The sequence below is a fragment of the Muscardinus avellanarius genome (assembly GCF_963383645.1).
Source record: "Muscardinus avellanarius genome assembly, chromosome: 3".
Taxonomy (NCBI): Eukaryota; Metazoa; Chordata; class Mammalia; order Rodentia; family Gliridae; genus Muscardinus; species Muscardinus avellanarius.
Genome location: NC_137788.1, coordinates 160,651,374 through 160,677,591, shown reverse-complemented (window position 1 = coordinate 160,677,591; position 26,218 = coordinate 160,651,374). Strand labels below are relative to the sequence as shown.

The 26,218-nt window shown below is 45.8% G+C and overlaps 2 protein-coding genes across 3 annotated transcripts in view; both read left to right on the top strand.

The window, feature by feature from the left end:
• TARS3 (threonyl-tRNA synthetase 3) overlaps window positions 1-10,347 on the top strand; it is a gene marked incomplete at both ends in the record, with an annotated part of 45,146 nt that extends 34,799 nt beyond the window's left edge. For both annotated transcript variants that reach the window (XM_080691063.1, XM_080691062.1), the window contains 6 exons: window positions 643-720; window positions 809-909; window positions 3,876-3,980; window positions 7,779-7,851; window positions 8,844-8,958; window positions 10,199-10,347. In XM_080691063.1, coding sequence (XP_080547189.1) covers window positions 643-720; window positions 809-909; window positions 3,876-3,980; window positions 7,779-7,851; window positions 8,844-8,958; window positions 10,199-10,347 — 621 coding nt within the window. The remainder of the gene's footprint in view (window positions 1-642; window positions 721-808; window positions 910-3,875; window positions 3,981-7,778; window positions 7,852-8,843; window positions 8,959-10,198) is intronic.
• A 2,160-nt stretch (window positions 10,348-12,507) lies between these two features.
• Window positions 12,508-25,473, top strand: TM2D3 (TM2 domain containing 3; the record flags this gene model as incomplete). The annotated part of the gene is made up of 6 exons (XM_080691830.1): window positions 12,508-12,595; window positions 13,000-13,080; window positions 15,003-15,160; window positions 17,153-17,327; window positions 22,302-22,377; window positions 25,308-25,473. The coding sequence occupies 6 exons, from the start codon at window positions 12,508-12,510 to the stop codon at window positions 25,471-25,473; spliced, it is 744 nt and encodes a 247-aa protein (XP_080547956.1).
• Window positions 25,474-26,218: the final 745 nt, after the last annotated feature.

Here is a 26,218-nt window from a genome sequence, read left to right as displayed (position 1 = left end):
TCACAGGAAGTAATGGGGCATACGCTTTCTTCATATGCAGAGGCTGGGGAGTGACCAGGACTCCAGAGGGTCTTCAGATGGTGGAGGAGAAACTCCAGTGGAGCCAGGGAGGTGGGCTGGGGTAGGGGAGAGCGGGGATCAGTGATGGAATTACTTCCATGGACATTCTGTAAATATGTGAGAATACCAATGTTACTCTAAAGGCCCTGTATGAGGAAGGAGGGGAGGGAGCGGGAGTGGGGGCCCGCCAAGTGCCTGTGCACGTGTGTCACCATCACTAGGAGCTACGCCATGATGTGAGACCACGAGGCACCAATACAAAGTAGAAATATAAGAAGAAGGCACTGCATTTGAGGAGGGCCCCGGCATCCCTCCCCTAAGCTCTTATCTGCAAGTCACTGGAATTCTCTCCTCGTGTGATTACATTATATTCGCATTTCTTGAGAACAGGTATTCTCGTAATCACCTTCCTGTAGTCCCTACTCAGGAGCTTATTGAATGGAAGAGATTGCTTGCTAAGTATGCGAACTAATGCAGAATGTAATTAAGGTTTATAGTCACAGCCCTTTGTGAGCTATGTTTACAAGACAGAACACACAGGAAAGCAGAACCTTAAAATGTCTCTTCTTTAAAAATAAACAGCAACTGCAGAAGAGCTTGGTGGAATTTGGGGAGCCATGGAAAATGAACCCAGGGGATGGAGCATTTTATGGCCCTAAAGTAAGTAAACCATGTGCTTGTAAAAAAGCAAAATTAATTTAAAAGAAAAATCAAAACTGTTTCTAAGCAAAAATCATTTAATTTGTAGATTGATATAAAAATCAAGGATGCTATAGGCAGATACCATCAATGTGCTACAATTCAGCTGGACTTCCAACTACCTATTAGGTTTAATCTCACATATGTCAGGTGAGTGATTGATTATGATAAATAATATAGTACTAAGAACCTAATTATTTGTCATCTAAACATGAACATTACAAAATAAACATTAGTGAATGTCTAGAGTATGTGCTGTGTCTTCAATATATATTTGTTTACTTATTATATTTGTTTATATATAATATATCATATATTATATTATTATATTTGTTTACTTGTAACCTAGTTGAGGATTTTCTTAGTCCATTTTGTATTGCTATAACAAAATACCTGAAGTTGAGTATTTTGTAAAGAAAAGGGGTCTGTTTGGCTCACCATTATGGCACTGAAAAGTCCACTCAGCAGGCATGAGCCTGTAATGGGGGACCCTGACTGCTCACAGGGGACAAGTACGTGGGTGGCTTCGCATTGTAACAACCCTCTCTCTCGAGGACTAAGCCAGTCCTGGGGGAACTGCACTAACGCCTTCTGAGGGTGATGCCCTATCACTAGGACCCCAGCTCTCAAAGACCTGCCGCCTCCCAGGCTGGCAGTGTAGCCCAGCGGCAGAGCACTTGCCCCGCATGCGCAAGGCCCTGGGTTTGATCCCCTGTCCAAACTGGGAGCGCATGCAACTTTGGGAGAAACACACTCAAACTACACTCAAACCATAGCAAGGGTTGACTTGAATTTTCTGAGGCCATTCCTGGCAGGGAAGGAATGTAAGTAACCACAGGGTTAGAGCGGGAAACATGGCAAACCCAGGCTGCTCGCCCTCCCTGGGGTGCGGGGATGCTTCACAAAGAGCTGGCACAGGGGCTGGGTGAGGATGGGACCTTTGCCAGGGGAAATGGGAACAGCCATTGCACCACAAGACATTTCTCAACACAGAATAAAATGGAACGTGTGCACACACAGAATTTAGTGAGCTTATAGCTACTACTTAGCGAGGCCCTCCGCAACTCAGGGAGACCCTGCTTCAAAATAAAGAATAAAAAATAGGGCTGGAGGTGTAGCTTGGAGATAAAATGCCTCTGGGTTCCATCCCCACTAGCACACATAAAAAAATTAGTTTAACACGTGGAAAATATTATGTAGAGTTGGTGTTACTTCTAAGATATTTGATAGAATCATCCCCACTAGCACACATAAAAAAATTAGTTTAACACGTGGAAAATATTATGTAGAGTTGGTGTTACTTCTAAGATATTTGATAGAATTTGCCATGGAAACCATTCATTGCATGTTTAAAAGCCAATGATTTTTGATAGAATACTTTCCTATTACAATTCCTGTGATAAATGGACACCCACTCCTCACCCGAGGAGGACAGTGAGGAGAGACGGGCAGCCATCAGCTGCCCCTCCATCCTTGTTGGGGTGGACAGTGGAGAGCAGGAGAGAGGGAGGAGCTGCGGTGTGTGCACAGTCGAAGTAACGGGCAGACCAGGTGGCACCACAGAGGTGAACAAAGTGGGTGTTTGTGTGTGCTTTGGAGAAAGAACCAACGTGATTTGTTCAGGCTTAGGGAGAAGGAGAGAAAAAGGGTTGTCAGCAGGACCCCACAGAGGCTCATCCCAGGACAGCAGGGGAGGTTTGCGTGGAGACCTGTTGCTCTGGTGGCATCCAGCCTTGCAGAGGGGCATCAGGTGAAGTGTAACACTCATTCCTATGAAGACAGAAAGAAACGTCTGTATAATGCTAAGGAACGTTTATCAGAAATAACAGGAAGGACTCGGCATAGTTGGAAGGAAGGAACAGGCATACTGTTTGCACTCCTGCTCACAATCATTCTGGAAGTGCAAATATTTAGGTTAAATTATTTTTATTCATAGATGCTAAAATGTCTAGAGACATGGGCTGGAGATGCAGCTCAAGGGTAGAGCATGCACAAGGCCTTCAGTTAGACCTTCAACACAACTGAAGGAAAAAGTCCTAGAAATCCAAAAAATTCAAATGGAGAAAAATTAGAACTGATAAGAGAATAATGTAGCTAGCAGCAAGTTCAAAATACAAAATTCTATTTGCCTTCATATCCATTAGCAGTAAAGTGCTAAGAATTTCAGAGTAAAAAAAAAAAAACTCTCAATGCCAAATGCATACAATGCATGCTTGTAATCATAGTACTTGGGAGGCTAAGACAGGAGGATAGCAGTTCACGGCCAGCCTCAGCTACTTAGGCCCTTTGCAACTCAGTGAGACCCTGTTTCAAAATAAAAAATAAAAATAGGGCTGGGAATGTAGCTTGGAGGTAGAATGTCCCTGGGTTTCATCCCCAGTACTGCAAAATAAATAAATAAATAAATAAATAAATAAATAAATAAATAAAACAAAATATCTAGGAATAAACTTAACAAGAAATAAAAATATATAATATTTGTTTGAAATACATACCATAACATTTTGTCAAAGGCATTAAAGTAGGCTGGGCGTGGCAGCACACTTTTGTAATCCCAGCTCTTGGGAGGCTGAGACAGGAGGATCTCACGGGTTCGAAGCCAGCCCTAGCTACTGAGTGAGGCTCTCAGCAAGTTAGTGAGACCCTGTTTCCAAATAAAGTATAGAATAGGTCTGGGAGTGTAGCTTGGAGGTAGAAAGCCCCTGGGTTCCACCCCCAGTACCACCACACAAAAAGGCATTAAGGTATTTTTTAAGTGAAAATTTTAAAGATATTCTTAGAATGATGAGAAGCAACAAACAAGCCTGGCTGCGAGCGGATGCCTGTGAAGCTGGGAGGGTGCGGGAACCGATATGTTACTCTCTGTACATTTTGTATGTTTTCGGTAAAAATATATAAATACAAGTTTTTAAAATACATGAAAAAATTGGCAAGCAAAGCAATATTTTGTGTAAGGAAACAAGCCAGCTACCAAACAAAACACTATCATGGAGAAATATACAGAAACACTAATCTAAATCGGTAGTCAAAATTAAATTAAATGCAAGGTGAGAAGATAATGAGTTTATTACTGAGTCTTGGGAAAAATACTTAATTGTACAATTGTGATTTTCCAGCAAGGATGGGGACGATAAGAAGAGGCCAGTGATCATTCACCGGGCCATCCTGGGGTCTGTGGAGAGGATGATAGCTGTTCTCTCAGAAAACTATGGGGGGAAATGGTAAGTGCTGCAGAAAAGAAAAGCGCCTCCTATTCCTAAAAGTCACATCTCACAAGACTCAGTTGGTGGGGAAAGAGCTGGCAGTGTGGGCTTCAGCATTAGGAGGTGCCCACGGGGAAATAAAGAGTGCTTGTTCCATTCGCCAGATCAGAAAACAGGAACAAAGAGGGCAAGGGCAGTGTCAGGAACCGCACCCTCTGCCCGTGTGAGTTCAGCCAGAGTAAAGAGCTGCCTTTGCACCCGTGTGAGCCTCTGAAGAGCCCGGTGGCTGTCTGGAAAACACACGCCCAGCTCCCCAGGGGCTGCCCCGCCACATGCCCCCCCCCCTCAGCCCTTCAGCTGTCCACCTTTGGGTTCCCTGCAGCGCTTGGCTGGGGGAAAGCCCGCAAACCTACCCAGGAACAGGCTGAGAGTCGCAGCATCAGCATCTGGATGCGGGTGGGGAGGAGGATACCATCCAGGGCCAGGGTGGGCCGGCGCCTTGGCGTCCTCATGGCTCGGAAGGAGAGCAGGCCAGAGGCATGGGCACACGGTGGCGCAGGGCTCTGGCTACCATTGGGCCACAGGATCAGGGTTGTGGAAGTAGTTAGATTGGAAATAGTTGACACACAGGTTTGCAGAAGAGAGGCGGGGCTCAGAATGGGCCACAAAGGTGGTGTCCCCCACCAGAGGCCCTCTCTGGTTTCTCCTATTCAGATAAAAGACGACCGTTCAAATAAAAGATGCAATGCAGAGTCACGGGGAACCTGTCACAGCGACTTCAGCACTGGCCCCCAGCGCCCTCTAGCTACAGTGGAAGCTACATGCACTGTTCTAGCAATGGTACGGGTGGCTGAGTAGTAGACCCAAGACTCTGCATCACACTTGCCAGACAGAGTCCACCAGGGGTCCGTGTGCCACCCAGTCAGGGGTCCGTGTGCCACCCGGTCGCAGGCCATGTGCCTGTACAGCTGGCGGCAGAGCTGGGAGCCCGTGCACGTCCTCTAGCATCCGGAAGCTAGAGAAGCACACTTCTGAGCAAAGAGCACAAGATGGGAAATTTACCAAACTCGGGATCTTCCAAAGGTCCCAGACAGCTAGAGAGTCTGTGTATATCCTTGCTGTCTAACTTGAGATCTTAGAGAAATCATATCAGTGGCATGGACCTTCTAAACTATTAAAATGACACAGAAGCCGGGCATGGTGGCGCACACTTGTAATCCCAGCATTTGGGAGGCTAAGACCGGAGGATCGCGGTTTGTGGACAGCCTCAGCTACTTAGTGAGGCCCTCTGTTTCAAAATAAAGAATAAAAAAATAGGGCAGGGGTTCAAAATAAAGAATAAAACAATAGTTCAGAGGTTCAATGCCCCTGGGTTCCATCCCTAGACCTGCAAAAAAAAAAAAAAAAAAAAATGCACAGAAACCAAAAGCGTAGGTATGAGTATGCACACTGCCTAAGTATGAGTTAGCATGTATATATTTCTTTCCAGTTGGCTCTGTTTTTGATTTGTTTGTTTGGGCTTTTTGTACTGAGGATTGAGCCAGGGAGACCCTATGTCTGAGCCACATCCCTCGCCCGATCTTATTTTATTATTTTATTTTGAAACAGGGTCTCACTAAGTTGCTTGGAGTGTCGCTTAGCTGCTGAGACTGTCCTCAAACCTGCCCTCCTCCTGTCTCAGCCTCACAAGTTCTGGGATCGCAGGCATGTGCCACCATGCCCGACTGGCTCTGATTAAGTAGTCTGACATAAATGTAAGATGGTGATGTCTCGCACCGACATGCTAGTGGGTGAAAGTGGCGAGACACTTTCTGTGGGGCCAGAGCTTGGCGCGGGCAGCTGCAGCGCGCCGCGGCGGCCCTCCCCACGGGCACTCGGGCCTCCCTCCCACCCCTTGGAGCAAGACCGCGCACCTACTGGCCTCCAGGGACAGTCTCCAGGAACGAAAAGTAAAGATGGTTCAAACGTGGCTCCGGGGAGGTAGGGCTGGGGATGGAGGGCCGGAGTGCAGAGGAAACGCTCGCTTTTCATTGCATACACTCGTTCTCTTTTATCAAAGGCTTTATTTACTTACATACTTACTTGTTTGTGGTACTGAGAATCAAGTCCCGAGGCATTCTACCTCCAAGCTGCACTCCGACCAATTTTATTTCTTCTTTGGAAACAGAATCTCTCTAGGTTGCTGAAAGCCTCAGTAAACTGCTCAAGCTGTTCTTGAACCTGCGATGGATCCGCCTGTCTCAGCCTTCCAAATACCAGGATTTTAGGTGTGTGCCACCTTACCCGGTTTTATCATATGCTTTATTGTGTCTATCATATATCTTATTTCTTCTCTGTGATTAACGGAAAAGTATATAAACATGTACATTCATAAAGTACCATCTGGAAATAGTTTCCATTGCATTCCCTTCTAACTTCTAATTACATTTTCATTATAATGAAAAAAAAAAAAAAAAAAGCAAATGAGTCCGTCAAACATCGGTAACCCGGTGTGGTGGTACATGCCTGTAATCCCAATACCTGGGATCTGGTAGGATCCGATCATTGGAGGCCAGCCTCAGCAACTTAGACCCTGTTTCAAAATTAAAAAGTTGGAGCTCAGAGGGAGGATGCTCTTGGGCTCAAACCTCAGCAGCACAAAAACAAAACAAAAATGTAGCTATACCCACTCCTCCTTATTTAAAAAACATTACATTTTGACAAAATGGTAGGTTCACATGTACTTGAAAGAAATGCTACAGAGAGGTTTGCTGTTTTCCCCAATGGGGACACCGTGGAGAAGTACAGGAAGCATCACGACTCGGAAAAAGGCAGGATACGTCCTGTCGAGAGCTCACAGTGTGCACTCACACGCACCTGTGTGTGTTCAGTTCCATAAGGTTTTGTGTTATGTAAGGTCAGTAACCGCAGCCGGTCAAGACCCAGAGCGGCTCCCTTGCTCCATCCCTCAGAAGGATCCTGCACACTGGCCGTCTTTTTGGGGGGACACACATACTCTCACTCCCGTCCACTAATCTGGGAGCCGGGATCTCTTCTCCATTTCTCTAATGCTCTCATTCCAAGAATGTTATGTAAATGGAACCATACAGTGTACGACTTCTAGAGACTGGCGTTTCGCTCAGCAGAATTCCATGGGCGTCGTCTTCATTCCGTCAAGTAGCAGTTCACGGGTTCGCTTTTCTGGCTGATAGTGCCCCACAGTGTAGAAGCACCACAGTTTGACTGTTCCTGTTGAAGCTCTTGGGATGTTTTCCATTGGGGCTATTATAAATAAAGCTGCTGTGGATATTAGTGCACAGGGTTTGTGTGAACAGGAGTCTTCATCTCTCTGGGATCAGTGCCCACACGTGCAGATGTGTGATTCTGCCTGCCACCTGCCATCTGTGGTCCACCCATTCCCCCCTCTTTTCCTATTAAAACTCAAAATTTCCCCTTTTATCTGCTCTGCTGCCTTTTAACTCTTAATATAGTTTGGTTTGCTTTCACGCCTTTTTTTTTTTTTTGTGTGTGTGTGTGTGTGTGTACTGGGGATGGAACCCGGGGCCTTCTACCTCCAGGCTACACTTCCAGACCTATTTTATATTTTATTTGGAAACAGGGTCTCTTAAGCCAGCTGAGGCTGGCCTTGGACCCACATGATCCTCCTGTCTCAGCCTCCCAAGCGCAGGGATTACAAGCGGCTTCCACGCCATTTTACTGAAACCACTCTCCTGTGATGTCTTCTTCCCTTAAGAAAATCTTTGATTATTTTTAATCACGTAATAAATGGTCATTTTGAAATGATCTTGAAAATAACATATTTCATATATTTTTCAGGCCTTTCTGGCTATCGCCTCGTCAGGTAATGGTCATCCCTGTGGGGCCGACTTGTGAGAAATATGCACGTCAGGTAAAATCAGAGCTACGCAAGATATACAATAACTGCTGTGTATTCTGCATAGATCACTGGCTCCGAGTATTCATGCCTTAAAGCCTTATATAATGAAAACATTAGTGACTCATGTTTGCAGTGACTGAGTAACACACGAGTTATATCCATGTAGCTATAGCAGGAGTATTTCCTCCCTCCCTCCCTCCCTCTGTTCCTTCCTTCCTTCCTTCTCTCTCCCTCTGTCTTCCTGTCTGTCTGTCTGTCTGTCTGTCTCTCTCTCTCTCTTTTGGAGAGGGAATCAAACCTAAGGGCAGTTCTACTTCTGAGCTATACCTCAGCCCTATTTTTATTTTATTTTTTTATTTTGAAACAGGGTTTTTCTAGGTCGATAGGAGCCTCATTACTTGCTGAGGCTTTGCTCCAACTAGCAATCTGCTTATCTCAGCCTCTTGGGTACTGGAATTACAAGCATGCACCACCATGCCCGGCTCAATGTCATTTCTTAATGTTTTTGAGAGAAATTAGTATTTCAAAGCATCTCATAATTCAGTTATTCTTTCCTATGTGACTCTCATAGGGAAGAATGCCTTATCTGTTTCTGAATGACAATTTCCCTAAACTTAGTAGTTTAAAACAACAAATACCTAGTGTCTGTGACGTTTCTTAAGTCAGGGACCTTGAGTGGCACGGGTTGGTTATGACACACTGTGTCACAGGCTGGGCTGAGGACTTGGGCACTGCCCCGTGCACCTCCTCTGCCCTCCCCGTGGGGCAGCCAGTTCCCCCGGGGCCAGGGGTCTGGAGAGAGGGAGCGGCAGTCTTTTCTAACTCACCTGGCCTCGGGAGTGTTAAGCTGTACCTTCTGCTGTTCTCTGTGGCCACGAAGACCAGCTGTAGTGCACGGTAGAGGGGCCACACGGAGGTGAGACCACTGGAGATGGAGAGCAGGTGTTGTCTTGGAGTCTGCTCACCATAAACAATGCAATAACACGTGTTCCATGTTTTACTAGGTATCGAATGAGTTTTTTGAAGAAGGATTTATGGCCGACGTTGATTTAGATGACAGTTGTACACTAAATAAGAAAATACGAAATGCACAGCTGGCTCAGTATAATTTTATTTTAGGTAATTTAAGTTTGAATAAATGTTTTCAAATGATTGGGGGTTGGCTTTAAAAGTAAAACAAGGAATATAGAACAGTTAACTACTTGATTATCATAATTGGACTATTTACTACCTAGACCCAAAAAAGAGTCTTGGATTAGCTATCCCTAGGTACTCTTTATTATTTGCTGGAAAAAGAGTTATTAAGCTTCATATGACTCCTGTGATATATTATTAACAATAACATCTCACATCAAAATGAAAAACTAAATATGACTTCTTCAGTAGAATTATTCTCCTTCTGTTTCAGCCATATGGCAGGCCTGAAATATTTTCCCTGCTTATCTGGTTTATTAGAAATTTGAAACAAACAAATGGATGGAAAAAATTACAAATTTGGATTGATCAAAAGAATAGAATCTAGATTTTAAAAAACACCTTGAGGCACATGAGGAATTGGATACATAATCTAAAATCTTGGCTACAAAATGATTGCACAATGAAGAGAAATTGACATTAGCATACCTGAAGCCATGGTGTTATTATTGTGTGAGCTTAGAGTCGGTAAAAAACAAGATACACTTAAGAGTTGCCCTGTCAGCAACTGTTTACTACTAATGTTTGACTCTGTGGTAGGTATTATAACTCTACTCAGGCTTGTCGAGACAACTCTCAGATTAGCTTAGACAAAGACAGAATTTGTTGAAAGGGTCTGTGAAAGGTAGAATTAAATAGCTAAAACCATCAGAAGAGCATCCAGGATCTCAGCTCTTACCTGGATTACTTCTCGTCATTTCTGCCTCAGTCCTTTATGTTCTCTTAAATATCCACTTTAGCACCCTTATCTGTGGACCAAGTTCTTCCTTCCACGTGGTAAGCAACATGGATATAGATCCCCTCCCCTCCCAGTCTGAGAGTATGGGTCATTAGAGAAAACAGCCTTCTTACCCACATTCCAGAAAATTCTGGTTGGCGAGCGTGAGTCTGGCATCCACCCCTTGCCTGCTCAGGTGTGCCGGCTGCAGTTGGGGATCTGTAAGAGTTCCTGCTCTCATCCACGCTCCACGGCCACATACTGTTCTCTCAAGTGGGCAACAGAGAGGTGTGGTTAGAAGTCCTTCTTTCAATACACTCAGCTATCAAAGGATGAACCTTGTGATCATTAGATTGATATTCAGTGATGAATATTGAAGATTTCAGTTAGACACATGTCCTTTAATGTTGACTTAATGGGTGACTGAGTTGTCTTTCTACTCTTCAGTGGTTGGAGAAAAAGAAAAGATCAATAATGCTGTAAATGTTCGAACAAGAGACAACAAAGTTCATGGAGAGATTTCAGTGACTTCTGCCATTGAGAAACTGAAGAATATCAAGAAATCACGAACACTAAATGCGGAGGAAGACTTCTGAAGTCCTTTCTTTCTACCTGCTTCTATGTAACCTTATTCTGAGCTTTGAAGGTGTACTTTTCTTAACCTATTAATATGGTAGCACTTTAAGAACTTTTAAGAACTTTGGACCCACTCATGGGTCTACTCATGGGCTTGGTTGAAAAAGGCAGAGAATGAGGAGCTGATATGTGCAGAGTTTAATTTATTAATGTGTTTTAAGGATGATAAAAAAAAGAAGCTTGGGAAATTTTCAAGCAGTCAATGCCTTTAGAGACCTCAGTGGTGAGATGTTACTTATCGAGAGTCAGAAACGCTAGGAAATGGGGATTATGAAAAGTTATTCCTAAGATTGATGAGTTTTCAAAACATGGGCTTCAGGGTTGGAGGTGTAGCTCAGTTGTAGAGCACCACCTAGCATGCACAGGGCCACGGGTTCAATCCCTAGCACCAGGAGGAGATGGATTCAGATAAAATTCAAAGCCTTTTGAATATGGGGGAGGAATCTTATTTTCTATTAATATTATGTCTCAGGTATTTTTATGGCTGTTTTACTAAAGTTCACACTGAAACTTTATCCCCAGAATTGGAATAATTAATCTGTTTTAACTAACCAGCAACTGTAAGAGGAAACCAGTTGTACTAAATAATGGATTATGGACAAAGGACTCTGAACCTCAAAGAAATTCAATGTTGTGGAAACTCTTATTTGCACTGTAGGTTAAGAGATGCAGTTTTAAATCTTTTATTTCATAATTAAGCCTTGTTCATCTTTAGAAAAAATAAACTCCGAAATAATATGCATCATAGTGTTTCGAGGGTTTCAACAGTGAGCTTCTATCAGAGTAAATAGCTCAGCTGAGTGAAGTTAGTTTTCTGATGGGAAGGCATTTAACTGATTTATAGACTCCAATGGGTTAGCTGAAAGGAATCTTACGTGCTCAGAATGGAATTAAAATGGCTTTATGCCGATCGAAAATTAGGTTACCAATCAAGAAGTAGCTACTAAATATTTGGTTAGTTGCTGCAGAAATCACGTAATTGCAAGAAATTGTCTCAACATGGTGATCTTTGCGTTAGCTTCTTGAGGCAGGTGAACAGCGAACCAGTTGGCAAACGAATGTCATTTATCGGACCTGTGTAGTCGTATAGGTGCAGATTGTGACAGAATTGTATTAATTTTTGTAGTACTGGTCATTGAACCCAGGAGAGTTCTACCTGAGCTATACCCCAAGCCATCTTTTATTTTTTTTATTATGAAACAAGTCTTCATAAATTTCTTTCCTAAGTTATTGCATGCTGGCCTCCAACCTGAGATTCTCTGCCTCAGTATGTATCCGCTAAAGGCGGTTTGCCCAGAGCAGACCCCCAGGCTGGCCTTGCCCAGAGCAGACCCCCAGGCTGGCCTTGCCCAGAGCAGACCCCCAGGCTGGCCTTGTCCAGAGCAGACCCCTTGGCTGTGCTTGGACCCTTCTCCCTGCGAAACTCCCGTCCGTAGACGCTTGTCCTAGTCCCTGGGGCTCGTCCGGCTTGCCCAGTCTTAGAGTAATTTAAGTACCGCTGCTCTTAAGGAGCTGGCGAGGGGTGGAGGAACAGGTCCAGCGCCTTGGGCCGGGCAGGCGGAGCGGGTCTCGCCGCCTGTCACCTTGGGGCCACTTCCCGCGCTGTTAGGGTCAGTTTCTTCACCTGTAAAGAAAAGTATGAAACGAAATGAGCTCATGTCATCAGAACCTTGTACAATACCTAGCACACAGCAGCAATTTTATCTCTAAATATTCTCCCAGCCACATGAAAATGGTGGCCAACTTCCCAAATTTGCCCGCCTCTGCTTTCGGTCACTTCAGGTGTGAATGTCAGATGATCCTCTTCATACTCCAGCAACGAAAGGAGGAGGCAAGGCCTCGTCAAGGGCGCGAGGGGCGTCTGGGGGACCACGCAACCTTACAGGGACACAGCGTCCCAGCGCCACCCTACTCTGCGCGAGGTCCGCGGGAAAGCCACACACGCAGCCGCAGTGCGCCTGCGCGCCGGGCGCCTGGGCCACGCGCGGACACGCCCCCCGAGCGCTCCGCCCCGCCCCTCGGCCCGGAAGCGCCGCGCGCCGGGCTTTAAGGCCACGCCCCCTGTGACGCACTCACCGGAGTCCCGCCCCTTGCTCCGGAAGTGCCCGCGCGCCGGCAAGATGGTGGCTGCGGCCCGGGCGCTGTCAGCCCTCTCCCTGTGTCCTCTGCTGCTCGTCCTCTCGCGGTTTTACGTGTTGTCCGGCAGCGGTGAGTTAGAGGCCGGGGCGGGCTGAGGGGCACGAGAGTCCCAGGAGCTGCGGGGTCGTCCGCCCCGGGCCGGCGGAGGAGGCTGCGGGAGGAGGCTGCGTGTGGGTCCGCGCCGCGGGCAGCTGCGGGCCGGGTGCGGCGCGTCCTGGTAGCTGGGCCCTCGGCGGCGCCGCCTCGCTCAAGGCCGAGGCCGCAGAATTGACCCGATTCCTGCCTTTGTCCCCGCTTGCCCGCAGACCTGAACCCGGTGTCGATCCTGTTGGCGAAGCATCCTTTCGTGTTTGTCTTCTGGCAGTCAGCCCCGAGGTTTTCCTGAGCAGTTATTGCCTTGGTATAATCCCTGCGTTTTCACCACAGAAATCAAGCTTTTCATATCCCGGGATAACTTGTCTTTCTAATTGTAGGATCCTTAAATTTAGAGCTGGCTCAATCAATAAATGATCCGGGCCCAACACATACATGCACAGTAGTTCCCGGGGCAGCAGGTATTAGACATTCCCTATCTTAGTATGCATTTTGAGATCTAGTAGTCTCTCTCTGTTTTTGATGTTAAAAATTCTTGTAGTATAAGAAGTCACTTTCAATTGTCGAATATTTTGTGCGTTGTGTTTTAGGTGATGTGAATTGAAGACAGAAGCACAACCATTTTTAGTTAGACAGTTTTGGTGTTTGAGCACCATTTGTGCCTGTTCTCCATCAGGAGAACCCTTAACCAGTGCTGCTTGCTTGCTTGGTTTTTTTTTTTTCCCCCTTCAGTACTGGGGATGGAACCCAGGGGCATTCTAGCTCTGAGTTCCACCCCAGCCCTATTTTTTATTCTTTATTTTGGTGGTACTGGGGTTCCTGGAAGACCTTCTACCTCCGGGCTACACTCCGAGACCTATTTTTATATTTTTTTTTAAATTTGGAAACAGGGTATCTTAAGCCAGCGAGGCTGGCTCCAAACCAGCACGATCCTCCTGTCTCTGCCTCCCAAGCGCGGGGATTACAAGGGTGCGCCACCACGCCCGGCTTATTCTTTATTTTGAAAAAGGGTCTCGCTGAGGTGCAAAGGGCCTCACTAAGTAGCTGAGGCTGGCCACAAACTGTGATCCTCCTGTCTCAGCCTCCCAAATGCCGAGATTACAAGCGTGCACCACCACACCCATCTCAGTGCTGCTTTCTGAACACAATTTTTATTTTATCTTTAGTTTCTGGCTTCTGATGTTAGAAATTAAAGGCTCCCCCCATGCTTTGTGCATTGGAAGGGTTAGCAAGGAACTAATAGAGAATTGAAGTCTAGGTCTGGTGAATACTATCTGGAGTTTGAGGAAATTACCCGCCCTGAGCCTTGCCTCTTCATCTTTAAGGGGGGAGATTAGCCTGGCTGTCCAAAGCCATTTGAGCTTTATGATTCTAAGTGCCCTGCCTCCGGCCACATAGCAATAGGAACAGGAGAAAAGAAAATTGTGTTTTGTCGAACTGACCACTTAATACTGTGATGTTAAGAAGGCCCAGTTTTAGAGGAGTATTAGTGTGTTTTACTAAATAGAAACTGTGGCTCCATACCTCATCCCTTTAGAATTCTGCTACTTCCGTGACCTTCAGCTGGCAGAGGTACTTTACTGTATTTACTTGAACGTAAAAGACAGTGGAGTACTTGAATTTAAAATGCGTATTAGTTTTCAGAGGAAGCATAAGAATTTCTAGCTCTTTTGGTGCTTTTTTGAAAACGTCTCTTCCAAAAATATTTGCAACTTTTGTCCACTCTTAACGGATGAAAGTATATTGCACACCTGGTTGGTTTGACTGGAAAACAGTTGCAACTTACTGAAAAAATTGTTAACATAGGTATGACTTTCAACTTTGGCGTACAAATGAGCAGCTCATGGCTTATTGGAGTGCCAGTGTGGAATGACAGGGGATCTCTTCTAGAGTTGGTGTCCTGAGGGGGTGGGCAGCTTCATATCCCATTCAGTGAATTCAAGAGAAAAGAACATCGGCTTTTAAATAGAGGGTTAGGAGTTCTGGTTCCAGTTTTGCCCTGACTCCTTGTGGGATTTTTTATAAAGCATGCAGTGCCTAAGATTTTGTTTTGTTTTTTTGTCTTGCATATGATAGGTTTCTTTTGAGCCCCTAGCTTTTACCCAGCACTTCTCTGTATTATTTACTTGTGCCTGAGCACCTTTGGTTTCCATGGCCACTACGGAAGCCAGATGAAATACTCTTTGCCACTGTACCGATCACCAGCCATCCGCTGGCTGATGGCAGAGCCCCCCTTGTTTGTAGGCAGTGCTGACTTGGACTCTGCTTCTTTTCTCTAGCGTAGTGTCTCATTGCTAGTCTGTCTCTTCACCTTGCTAAAGTGCTTTCTCTGTTATCCTGATCAGTATCAAGAGAGACTAAGCTATTTTCTTACCTCTCACAGAAAGTACAGAAATCCCACCTTATATGACGAAGTGTCCAAGCAATGGCTTGTGTAGCCGACTTCCTGCAGACTGTATCGACTGTGCAACAAATTTCTCCTGCGTCTATGGGAAGCCTGTCACTTTTGACTGTACAGTGAAGCCTTCTGTCACCTGTGTTGTAAGTACTCTGCTTTGCTTAGTCTAAATAAATGCATAACCATGCAATAAGTAATAAATGCAGTAAACTTCAAGTTAAAAGTATTAGATTTGTTTTTAGTGGGGTGGTTTCTGAAGTAATTTTTATATTCCTTCATAACTGTTGTGTAGAGTATATAAATAGAAATAGTGTGTGTGTGTGTGATCAAAGCGCAGAGCATTCTGCCTCTGAGATCCACCTCCAGCTCAATTCTTTACTTATTTTGAAACAAGATCTCACTAAATTATAGAAGACCCCAAATAGAAATGCATTTTTCAAATCTTACATGCTCTGCCATAGCAGATTGCTGCTGTTACCATTATAATGGTAACTGACAAGCCAGGTAGTGTTGCCTGAAAGCGTGTGTGACAGAAATGTTGCTTTGTCAGACCTGGAGAAGTTTAAAGTGTGTCTGCAGTGGACATGATTCCTTCAGCTGGGCTGCCTTGATCCCAGTAGTGAGAGATGGGTACAGAGGGCATAGTGATGTCCTTATTGCCGGAGAGGAGTTTGCGAAGGAGGTAGGTCTTTTCTTTTTTCTTTAGCACGCAGTACTAGGGATTGAACCCAGGGACATTCTACCTCCAAGCTACACTCCTGGCCCTATTTTTTATTATTTATTTTGAAACAGGGTCTTAACTAAGTTGCGGAGGGTCTCACTAAGTAGCTGAGGCTGACCATGAACCTGTGTCCTATCTCAGCCCCCCAAGTACTGAGATTACAAGCGTGCGCCACCAGGCCTGGCTGAGGTAGTTTTTTTTTATAAGAAGATGGATTCAGTAAATTGTGGGATGCCCAAGTAGCCCTCTGAGAATAAATTAGGTCTTGCCTAAAATGAATTCCACATAGACCTATATCTGGAAGGGACAGATACGTGCCTTTTGTAGGGTCACTGAGCTGCACAGTAGGAGAATCCAGGTTCCCTGGCCCCGCCTGCTGCCTCTGAGCCTAGCACACTGCCTGCCCTCTGGTTCCCAATCCTGCCTGCCCCCCTGGTGTCTCCCACGCTGAGGGTGGTTACTGCAGCGCCCATTTCCACGAGTACATGGCATGGCCAGCCAGGCTGCGGCCCAGGTGAGCTCCCGTGACACAGCGAGTCTGAGTGTGCATTTCATGTGGTTCCTCTAAGCCTGCAGGTGCTGAGAGAGATTTGCAAGTCAGAAGCAGCTCTGTGCTGTGCGCTCGGAAGCATCAGGCTGGGGCCAGGGAGCCTGGATCCTCCTAGCCTACAGCTCCGTGACCTTCAGCAAGTCACCCTCTGTCTTAGCTCTCTGCAACTGTGACCCCATAAAATTAAGTTTTTCTGTTTTCCATATTACTAATGTATACATACTTACAATAAGAAAGTTGAATAAATGTGATAAAATAATTTTATCACCCGAAAATAACTTGCTATTTTACATGAGCTCCTGTAATTTTTTTCCTTAGATAGACAATATTTTTTGGGGGGGGTGTCTGATTGTAAGGTCATATGATAAACATTTGGTTTGCATACATATTGTGTCTTGTGGTGGTGGTGGTGGTGGTGGTGGTGGTGGTGGTGGTGGTGGTGGTGGTACTGGGTTTGAACCTGGGGCATTCTCCCTCTGGATCACACCCCCAGCCCTTCTTAATTTTTAATTTTTGTTGAGTGTGTTTTAATTTTGAAACAGTGTCTCACTAGGTTGTTGAAGGACTTACTGCGGGACTGTGCTCCTGGCCCTCTTCTTTTTGGAAATGGTTTTCTAGGTTGCTAAGAGTCTTGCTATGCTGAGGCTGGTCATGTGACCCTCCTGTCTCTGTTCCCGAGTACTGGGTTTACAGGCATGCACCCCCACACCCGGCACCTCTTGTTTCTGTCTATGAGTTCCTGCCACTTACTGCTGGGTCCTAGCGCTAAGTGTCTTAGGTCTGTGTTGTGTGGCTCTAGTCTGACCGACCTAACGACAAGCTGCCAGATTATGACCGATTGGTTCTGTGTCCCTCGGTGCATAGGACCAAGACTTCAGGTCCCAAAAGAACTTCATCATCAATATGACTTGCAGATTTTGCTGGCAGCTTCCTGAAACAGATTACGAGTGCGCCAATTCCACCAGCTGCATGACCGTGTCGTGTCCCCGGCAGCGTTACCCCGCCAACTGCACGGTGAGGGACCACATCCACTGCTTGGGTAAGTCAGGCAGAGGTCGTGGGGGTTTGGGAGCAACATGTGTTTCTTGAAGTTTACTCAAGAGACCATAACCAGAAATTTGAAGATTCAATTTAAGTTATTTAATAACATACTAGATTTTTAGATGTGCCAGTTCTCATTAACGTCAATGAACTGGGAGGGGAGGCTTCCAGAAAATATGCAATTCTCTTATCCTCTTAAATGTGATATTTGATAAAATTTTAAAAAGTCTCTAAGATCTGAAACCTAAGAATGACTTATACTCAATTAGCAACCAGACAGTACTGGCAGCACCGAGACTTCTGAGCTGTGCTTTGATCTCCATGCTCTGCCCCCTCCTCCCACAAGATTTTGGCATCCACTTCACCTTTAAAACTTTATGTAGTTTTGTTATGTGTGTATCTAAAAAAATATTGTATGATGTGCTAGTCAAGATCTGTATAAAATGACATCAGTGCTGGGTGTGGTGGTACACATCTGTAATTCCAGGACTTGGGAGGCTGAGACAGGAGTATCATAGGTTCGAGGCCAGCCTCAGCAAGTACTGAGACTGTCATCAACCTACCAAGTTCCTTTTTCAAAATAAAAATAAAAAATAGGAGTGGGGGTGTAGCTCAGAGATAGAATGCCCCTGGGTTCAATCCCCAGTACTCAAAAAAAAGACCTCAGGCCACAGTCTGCTGGACCCTTCCTCTTTTCCCTCAGCATTGTGGCTCTACGATTCATCCATGGTAAGTCTCATTATTTTTACTTCTGTGGGGTAATCTATTATAATATGGTATCCATTTATCCATTCTACTAGGTATTTAAGTTATTTGCTGTTCCTAGCTATTGCAACAACTATTACAATTTCCATACATAAGCCAGGCATGATGGTACAAATGTAGTCCTAGTACTTGGGAGGCTGAGACAGGAGGATTGCAAGTCTGTGGACAGCCCCTGCAAAAACTAAGAAAGCAAAATTGGGCTGGGAGTGTAGCTCAGGGGTAGAATGCCATTGGGTTGAATTCCCAGTACCGTACACATGCACACATGTGTGCACACACAATTCCATATGCCACACCTGGTTTCACATGTACAAGAGTGTATCTAGAATGTATTCTGCATGTATTGTTTTCCAGAATGGTTTGCATTCTAGAATTTCCATTCTCACCCAGTGGTAATACAGAAATACTTTTGGTGGTCCAGTGTGGGGAGCCATTAAGGTTTTCCCCTAAAAGAATATTTCTGACTCAGCTGACTGTCCTTTGCTCAGAGTCAACAAGGTTTGGGGTCGTAGAAGGTTCAAAGTAAAAGGTCTGAGAGAAGATCTGGTGGTGATGTTCACGTCAGGTGGTGATGGCACGAACCTGTAATGTATGTGCTTTGCATTGGTCTTTATTGTATTCCGGTGGTGATAGCACGAGGATATTGATTGACCTGTAACTGTATAAAAACCTCAAGAGAAATAAACCCATTGTTGGCTAGCAGAGATATCAACTCAGGAGTAGGCTGGCGGCTCCCCCACGTTAGAATTAAAAATTCTGGAATCAAATTCTTAAGAGTTAAATTCTTTCATCTTCACGCCTCTCTTCGGAACCCGAACTTTTGCCGGCTGGCTCCGGCAGTCCAAATTTTCTTCAGCGTGTTTTGTTGTTTTTTTTTTTTTTTTTAAAGATTTCTAGGAGCCAGGTATGGTGGACCACCTGCAATCCCAGGACTTGGGAAGCTGAGAGGAGGATCTCAGGTTTAAGGTTGTCTCTTCAATCTACTGAGACCCTGATTCAAAATAAAAGAAAGCTTGGGGTTTGGCTCAGAGGCATGCCTCTGGATTTGATCCCCAGTACCAAAAGAAAATAATAGGTTTCTAGGATTATATACATTACATATATGTATGTGTGTATATTTATTTTGTGTGTGTGTGGTAGTGGTGATACTGAGAATTGAACCCAGGCATGTCCTACCTCTGAGCTACCATCTTAGCCCTATATTGTTTCTTGTTAGGCAACAGGCTCTCACTTAGTTGCTGAAGACCTCGCTAAGTTGCTGAGGCTGGCCTTGAACCTGCGGTCCTGTCAGCCTCTGTGCCACCCTGCCTGGCTCTTTCTTTTATTTTTGATACTAACCTTAGGTGTCTCTAAAACCCTCTTCTAGATTTAAGTTTTTCCTCTCCTCTTTCTTTCTTCCTTTCTTCCTTCCTTCCTCCCTTCCTTCCTTCCTTTCTTTTTTATTTTTTATTTTTTTTTGGTGGTACTGGGGTTCCTGGAAACCCTTCTACCTCTAGGCTACATGCCCAGACCTATTTTTTATATTTTATTTGGAAACAGAGTCTCCAAAGCCAGTGCGGCTGGCTTCGAACCTGCGCGATCCTCCTGTCTCCGCTTCCCAAGTGCGGGGATTACAAGCGTGCGCCACCACGCCCAGTTTCCTCTCCACTTTCTTTAGAGTATCTTTTGATGATGAACAAAAACTTTTTTTTTTTTTTCAGAACTTGGAATTGAACCCAAGGGCATTGTACCTCCGAGCTACACACCCAGTCCTATTTATTTAGTCTTTATTTTGAAAGAGGGCCTCACTAAGTAGCTGAGGCTGGCTACGAACCTCGATCTTCCTGTCTTAGCATCCCAAGTACTGGGATTATAAGTATGTGCCACCATATCCGGCAGTGAACAAAACTTGTAAAAAGTGCAGTTAGTTTAAAGTAATTTCCTGCAGACTGGCTCAATCGGAATGGCCATGAGTCCACTCGAGATCGATTTATCTCAGAATAGATGGGCAAGGATACGGGTGCCGTTCTGCAGCCACTTATCTGCAGCGATTCTTTCCCTTTTATGAAATAAATTTCTTTAAGTTCCTCTTCACGGTGCTTCAGGAAAGAATCTGACATGGACAAAAGCTTCTTGAGCAATTGACACTTTATTACAAGAACCCCCAAAAATTTATATCCTTCACCAGTGAGATTAATAGTAAAAAAAAAAAAAAAGAAAGGAGTGCAATCACTGCAAAACAATAGTGAATGACATGTAAACAAAGTAGAAAAAACTAGTCCGGCATTCAAGAGATTACCTCAGAATCTTCTCCAGATCTCACGGCAGATCCAGCTGCCCTTGCAGACAGGCAGTTCCAAAGGGAAAATTTTAGAAGAAATGGGCACGCCCAGTGCTTGGAGAATAGGCCTCTTATGGAATCTTCTTTAACTTTTTTGGAACTTTCCATCTTTAGGGCTTAGTCCATATGGCAGGCATGGGGAGATGTGGCGATCCAGGTGGATGTGATGGAGTTCTCCCAGGTGTCGCCCGCCTTACCTTCTAAGGTCTGAAAGCTTAAGCAAACTCACAACACAGTTTGGCAGATAAACACCAAAAAATAACATGAAGTTTTTAGATTTAGTTGTCAGATGTACTTCTCTAGCTGCTGGACACTTTTCCTCAAACGATAGGCTTATTAGAAACCTATTCCTCTTTAAATAATCCATTTCCACACCACAATCCTTCTGCAACCTGCTTTTAATCTTTCTAATTCCTTTCCCATTTGGGACAATCTTATGATAAGCTCTTCTTCATACAAAAATCCTTTCTTATTCTCACCATATTTCCTTTCTTTTACACATTTATTATATCTATCCTTTGTTCTGACATATTCATTTCTTAGACACATGGCGCCTCCCTGTCTCGGGCAGTGCTCATACTGGGTGTAAAGGTCAAGAATCTTCCTAGCCTTCAGCTCTATTGTATTGGGCAGTATTAGCTGCTCATAAACTAGGTTGCTTTGATGTCACACCCAACGTTTGTCTTCCTGTATCTGGGCAGGATCACAAAGAGAGGGGTAAACAGAGGCACCGGGTTGCCTCCCCTTTAGGGCTCTTATTGTAAGTTAATGATTAGGATGAAGGTCAGAGATTGAGGGGAGATCTGCGTTTGTAATTATTGACTGGAATGCTGCCACTGCATCTGAATTCTAACTAGATTTTATTACCATTTGAACAAAGCTGAGGACATTTAGAGGCTTAGACAAATTACCAGGAAGTTTATTTTCCACGGACTCAGTTTCTCTCACAGTCCTGATCTTACATCACCAGAGCAATTCATGTGGAAAGTTAAAAGAATCATTTCCAAAAGAATAATAGTTATGAAAGAATATCTAAGAGTGGGGGAGTACTTTGGCCAGAGACAACACTCTCTCGGGGTTTTGCTCACGTTGAGAACCAGCTGATTAGCTGCGTGGGAAACCATTACAGATGCCGAGAAGAAGCAAGTGGTCTCGGCAGTAATTAGTCTTTTATAGTTAGCTTTTTGTTTTGCTGTTAAGTCTCTTCCTACCCCAGGCTTATAAAAATAATTTCTTTTTTCTTTTCTTTTTTTTTTTTTTTTTTTTGCAGTATCAGGGATGGAACCCAGGGGCATTCTACCTCTGAGCTACACCCCAGCCCTGTTTTTATATTTTATTTTGAAACAAGGTCTCACTGAGTTTCAAAGGGCCTCATTTAAGTAGCTTAGGCTGTCTGCAAGCCACAATCCTCCTGTCTCAGCCTCCTGGATGCTGGGATTACAAGCCTGCACCACTACATCCAGCTTATATTTTCTTTTAAAAGTTATAAGTTGGGCCTTTCAGCTAGGTCTGTAATCCTCCTGGAATTGGTTTTGGTGGCTGGTGTGCGGAGGGTTCAACCTCGTGGTCTCCCGCGCGGCTAGCCAGTTCTTGGCCGCCTGTGGTGCCTGCCGTGCGTGGTTCTGTAGGTCCTGGCTCGGGCTCCTTCCTGGATCACGAGCCCGCCTCAGCACCACAGTCCTGCGTACCCTTCACGTTACCAGAAGTCTTGACATACGGGCTGCTCTCATGCTTCGGGTCTGTGCCGTAGGCGGCGAGGACTTTCTTTGTGCTGTTAACTGTGGTAAACTGATTGCTCTCAGTGGGGTGACCTTTTAGATTCTGCACTGCAAGGCCATTAGTTTATACTTACGTTTACATCAAGTTGTTTTCTGTTGTTGTTTTAAGGTAACCGTACTTTTCTCAAAATGCTGTACTGCAACTGGACGGGAGGCTATAAGTGGTCGACCGCTTTGGCTCTAAGGTAAGCTTCGGGGCTTCGAGGTGCAGGTGCCATTTGGGCCTCCCTGGATCAGAGGGTCTTCCAGACCTTGGGCTCAGCCAGGCTGGTCCTTCGCTCAGACCCCACTGCATGCCCAGCCTCAGGGCACGTTGCTGCGGCGGCAAGCTGGCCGGGAGCGCCTCTAGCTTAAGGCAGGCACCTTGGCTTTTCTCCCGAGATGCCGCTCATCCTGGAGACGACTTGACTCTGTCACTGTTACGGAGGGTCAGAATCAGCCAGGGTCTCATCCTGAGCTCCCGTGCGTCAGTAAAGTGCCAGAGACTAAAATATGTACTTTTATAGTGTATGTTTTTTATTTTAAGTACATTACTTAAAAGTAATATGTGCTTAGTACTAAAAACTAGAGAAATGAAGAGAACATTTTAAAATTACCTGTAACTTTATCATATATACAATTGTAGACCTGTAATTCTTACATTAAAAATGTGTTTGAGCCGGGCGTGGTGGCGCACGCTTGTAATCCCTGCACTTGGGAGGCGGAGGCAGGAGGATCGCACAGGTTCGAAGCCAGCATCACTAGCTAAAGAGACCCTGTTTCCAAATTTAAAAAAATATATAAAATAGGCCTGGGAGTGTAGCCCGGAGGTAGATGGGTTTCCAGCAACCCCAGTGCCACAAAAAAAAAAAAGAAAAAAAAAACTGTTTGTATTGTTACTTTTCAACAAGAAAAGTACTCCTTCCAACCAAAAGGAAGGGCAGGTGGGGCCCCAATTAAATGATTAATTCAGAAGTTATAGCCAGACATGGTGGTGCACTCCTGCAATCCCAGTGCTTGGGAGGCTGAGACAGGAGGATTGCAGGTTTGAGGCCAGCCTCAGCAACTGAGCAAGACCTTCAGCAACTTCGACCCTATTTCAGAATGAAATGAAGCCAGATGTGTGGTGCACATCTGTAATCCTGGTACTTGGGAGGCTGAGACAGGTGCAAAGCCAACCTCAGCAACTTAGTGAGACCCTGTTTCAAAATAAAAAATAAAATAGGGTTCAGGGTATGGCTCGGAGGTAGACTGCCCTAGGTTGAGTTTCCAGTACCACAAATAGGGGGGGAGGGGGGAGGGGGAGGAGGGAGGGGAAGGGCTGGGGTTGCCGCTCAGAGGAGGAACAGCCCTGGGTTCAGTCACCCCCGGTTCCACCAACAGAAGCCGTGGGCTTGTGAGAAGCCGCGGCCTCCCCTCTGTTGCCAGCTCACGGCTGCGCAGTGCTGGAAACGAAGGCCCCGCGGAGCTCAGCGCGATCCTCCCACCGTATTCACAGTGACGGAGACGTGTCTCGGGTGTGCTCCAGAGGGTCGCCCTTAGCGTTCTGGGGTGTTGGTGTCCCCTGAATACCCAAGTCCCTTATCCGAAACGGTAGTGTTTGCACAGACCCTCTGCATATTTCCCGAATGCTGTAAATTACTTCCAGACGGCTTACAGTACCTCAAACCGTGGGAATGCCGCGTAAACGGTGGGTATTCTGTATTCCTTAGGGAGGTAGGATAAGAAGAGCCATGCATGCGGACATGTTCAGAGAGACCTCGGGCCCCCGCTGTTTGTGGTGCGTGGGCACTGAGCCGCCTCTGGCCACAGGGCCACTGGCCGCGGGGTGGGGCGAGCAGCGCCAGCCGCCAAAGGCTGCTTTCTCTCTGCTTATCTTCCACATGTGTTTGGAAAAAGTTAGTAATTCCTAACACTGAAGAAGGGTGACTGGAAAAAAAAATTAGACCCTTGTGGTCAGCCCAGCGGTGGCGCGCCTCAGCCCCAGCCCACAGCCACAGCTCCGTGCGCTTCCTGTCGGATCCTGCCTTTGGTTAAGGAGCAACAGAAGCGCGCCCTGGGTGCGCACCTGCAGTCCCAGTATTTGGGAGCCGGAGACAGGAGGGTCGCAGGTTCCCGGCCAGCCTCAGCAACGCGTGAGGCTCGCGGCAACTTAGCAAGACCCTGCTTCTAAATTAAAATAAAATAGGGCTGGGGCTGTAGCTGGGAGGTAGAAGCTCCTGGGTTCAATCTCCAGTATGTATGTATGAGTGTGTGTGTCTGTCTGTCTGTCAGTCTCTCTCACACACACAGCAATGAAAGAGCCTTGCATGGAAGCTCACTTCTGTAATCCCAGTACTTTAGAAAAAGCTGAGACAGGAGGATCACAGGTTCAGAGCCAGCCTCAGCTACTTAGCAAAACCATCAGCAACTCAGTTTCAAGATTAAATAAGCTAGGTGTGGTGGCGCATGCTTGTAATCCCAGCATTCAGGAGGCTGAGACAGGAGGATCATGGTTTGCAGCCAGCCTCGGCTACTTAGTGAGGCCCTCTGCAACTTAGTAATACCCTGTTTCAAAATAAAGAATAAAAAATTGGGCTGAGGTGCAGCTCGGAGGTAGAGTGCCCGCAGGTTCAATCCCTAGCACCACCAAAAAAAAAAAGTAAATAGTAAAGCTGGGTATAGTGGTGCATGCCTGAAATCCCAGTACTTGGGAGGCTGAGACAGGAGGATTGATTGTAGGTTTGAAGCCAGCCTCTGCAACTTTACACGAGGCCCTCCACAAATTAAGACTGTTTCAAATAAGCTGAGGTAGCCCAGAGGTTCAGTCGTGTGTGTGTGTGTGTGTGTGTGTGTGTGTGTGTGTGTGTGTGTGTGTGTGAGAGAGAGAGAAAGAGAGAGAGAAAGAGAGAGAGGGAGGGAGAGAGAGAGAGGTTGAAAACATTTCAGTATAGCTAAAACTTGTGGGTTTATTTTTCTTGGTGCTGGGATTGAACCCAGGGCCTTGTACAACTGAACCATGTTTATTCTCGATACAAGTCTTCTTGCCAGGAGTGTGTGGCGGTGTGAACCCGTGAAGTGGTCTGTGCCCTCCCGGTCAGGACGCGAGGCCCTCCCGAGGCCGCCGTCACTCACGCCGCCTGTCTTGCTGTTGCAGCGTCACGCTCGGGGGCTTCGGAGCCGACCGCTTCTACCTGGGCCAGTGGCGCGAAGGCCTGGGCAAGCTCTTCAGCTTCGGCGGCCTGGGCATCTGGACGCTCATCGACGTCCTGCTCATCGGGGTCGGCTACGTGGGGCCGGCGGATGGCTCCTTGTACATCTAGCCGCGTGTGCTTCAGGGACGAGCGGTGCCGCGGAACGGCCCTGGGCCTGGAGCGGCGCATCGTGCGAGCCGTGGAAGATTTATGTACAGCATCTGTACTTAGCTTGCCTTGATAAAGGTAAAATAAAGACGTGAAACACTGAACTGTGCCAACCTGGAATTCGTTTTTATTTGCCTGAAATATAATTTTTTTTCTGTGAAAAAATGTGAACTTAAAGCCAGGAGAACAAATTCTGCAGCGACGGAGTCTGTTCACGTCCCTGGCGGTCGCTTTGTGTCCTTGAGTCTGCTGTGCGTGTGCGCGTTCTGTCTCGCGAAGCCTTTCGGCCACGACTGCAGAGACCCGACGGGGCTTCATCCTGTGACCTGTTTAAGGCGTCTGTATGCTTCAGCCACCTGGAAGCTTTGCAGGATCGTCTGGTCTTTATAAAGTTAAATACAGGGCTTCTGTGTCTAGTTGCCATGGTTTGAATTTTGTTAATAGTGTAGGGAGTTGTTAAGTACTGAAAAAAATAAAATTACAAGTTACTTTAAAAAATAGTGTTGACCTTTTTTTATACCAAAATGGGGGGGCGGGGGCTGGGACTTGAGCCCAGGAGTGTTCTGCCGTCTCACATTTCCAGTTTGTTGTTTTGAAACAGGGTCTTGCTAGGTTGCTGAGGCTGGTCTCAAACCTCCCAAGTACTGGGATTACAGGCATGCTCCGTCACACCCAGCTAAAGTATCTTGAATAGTCAAAACAACTT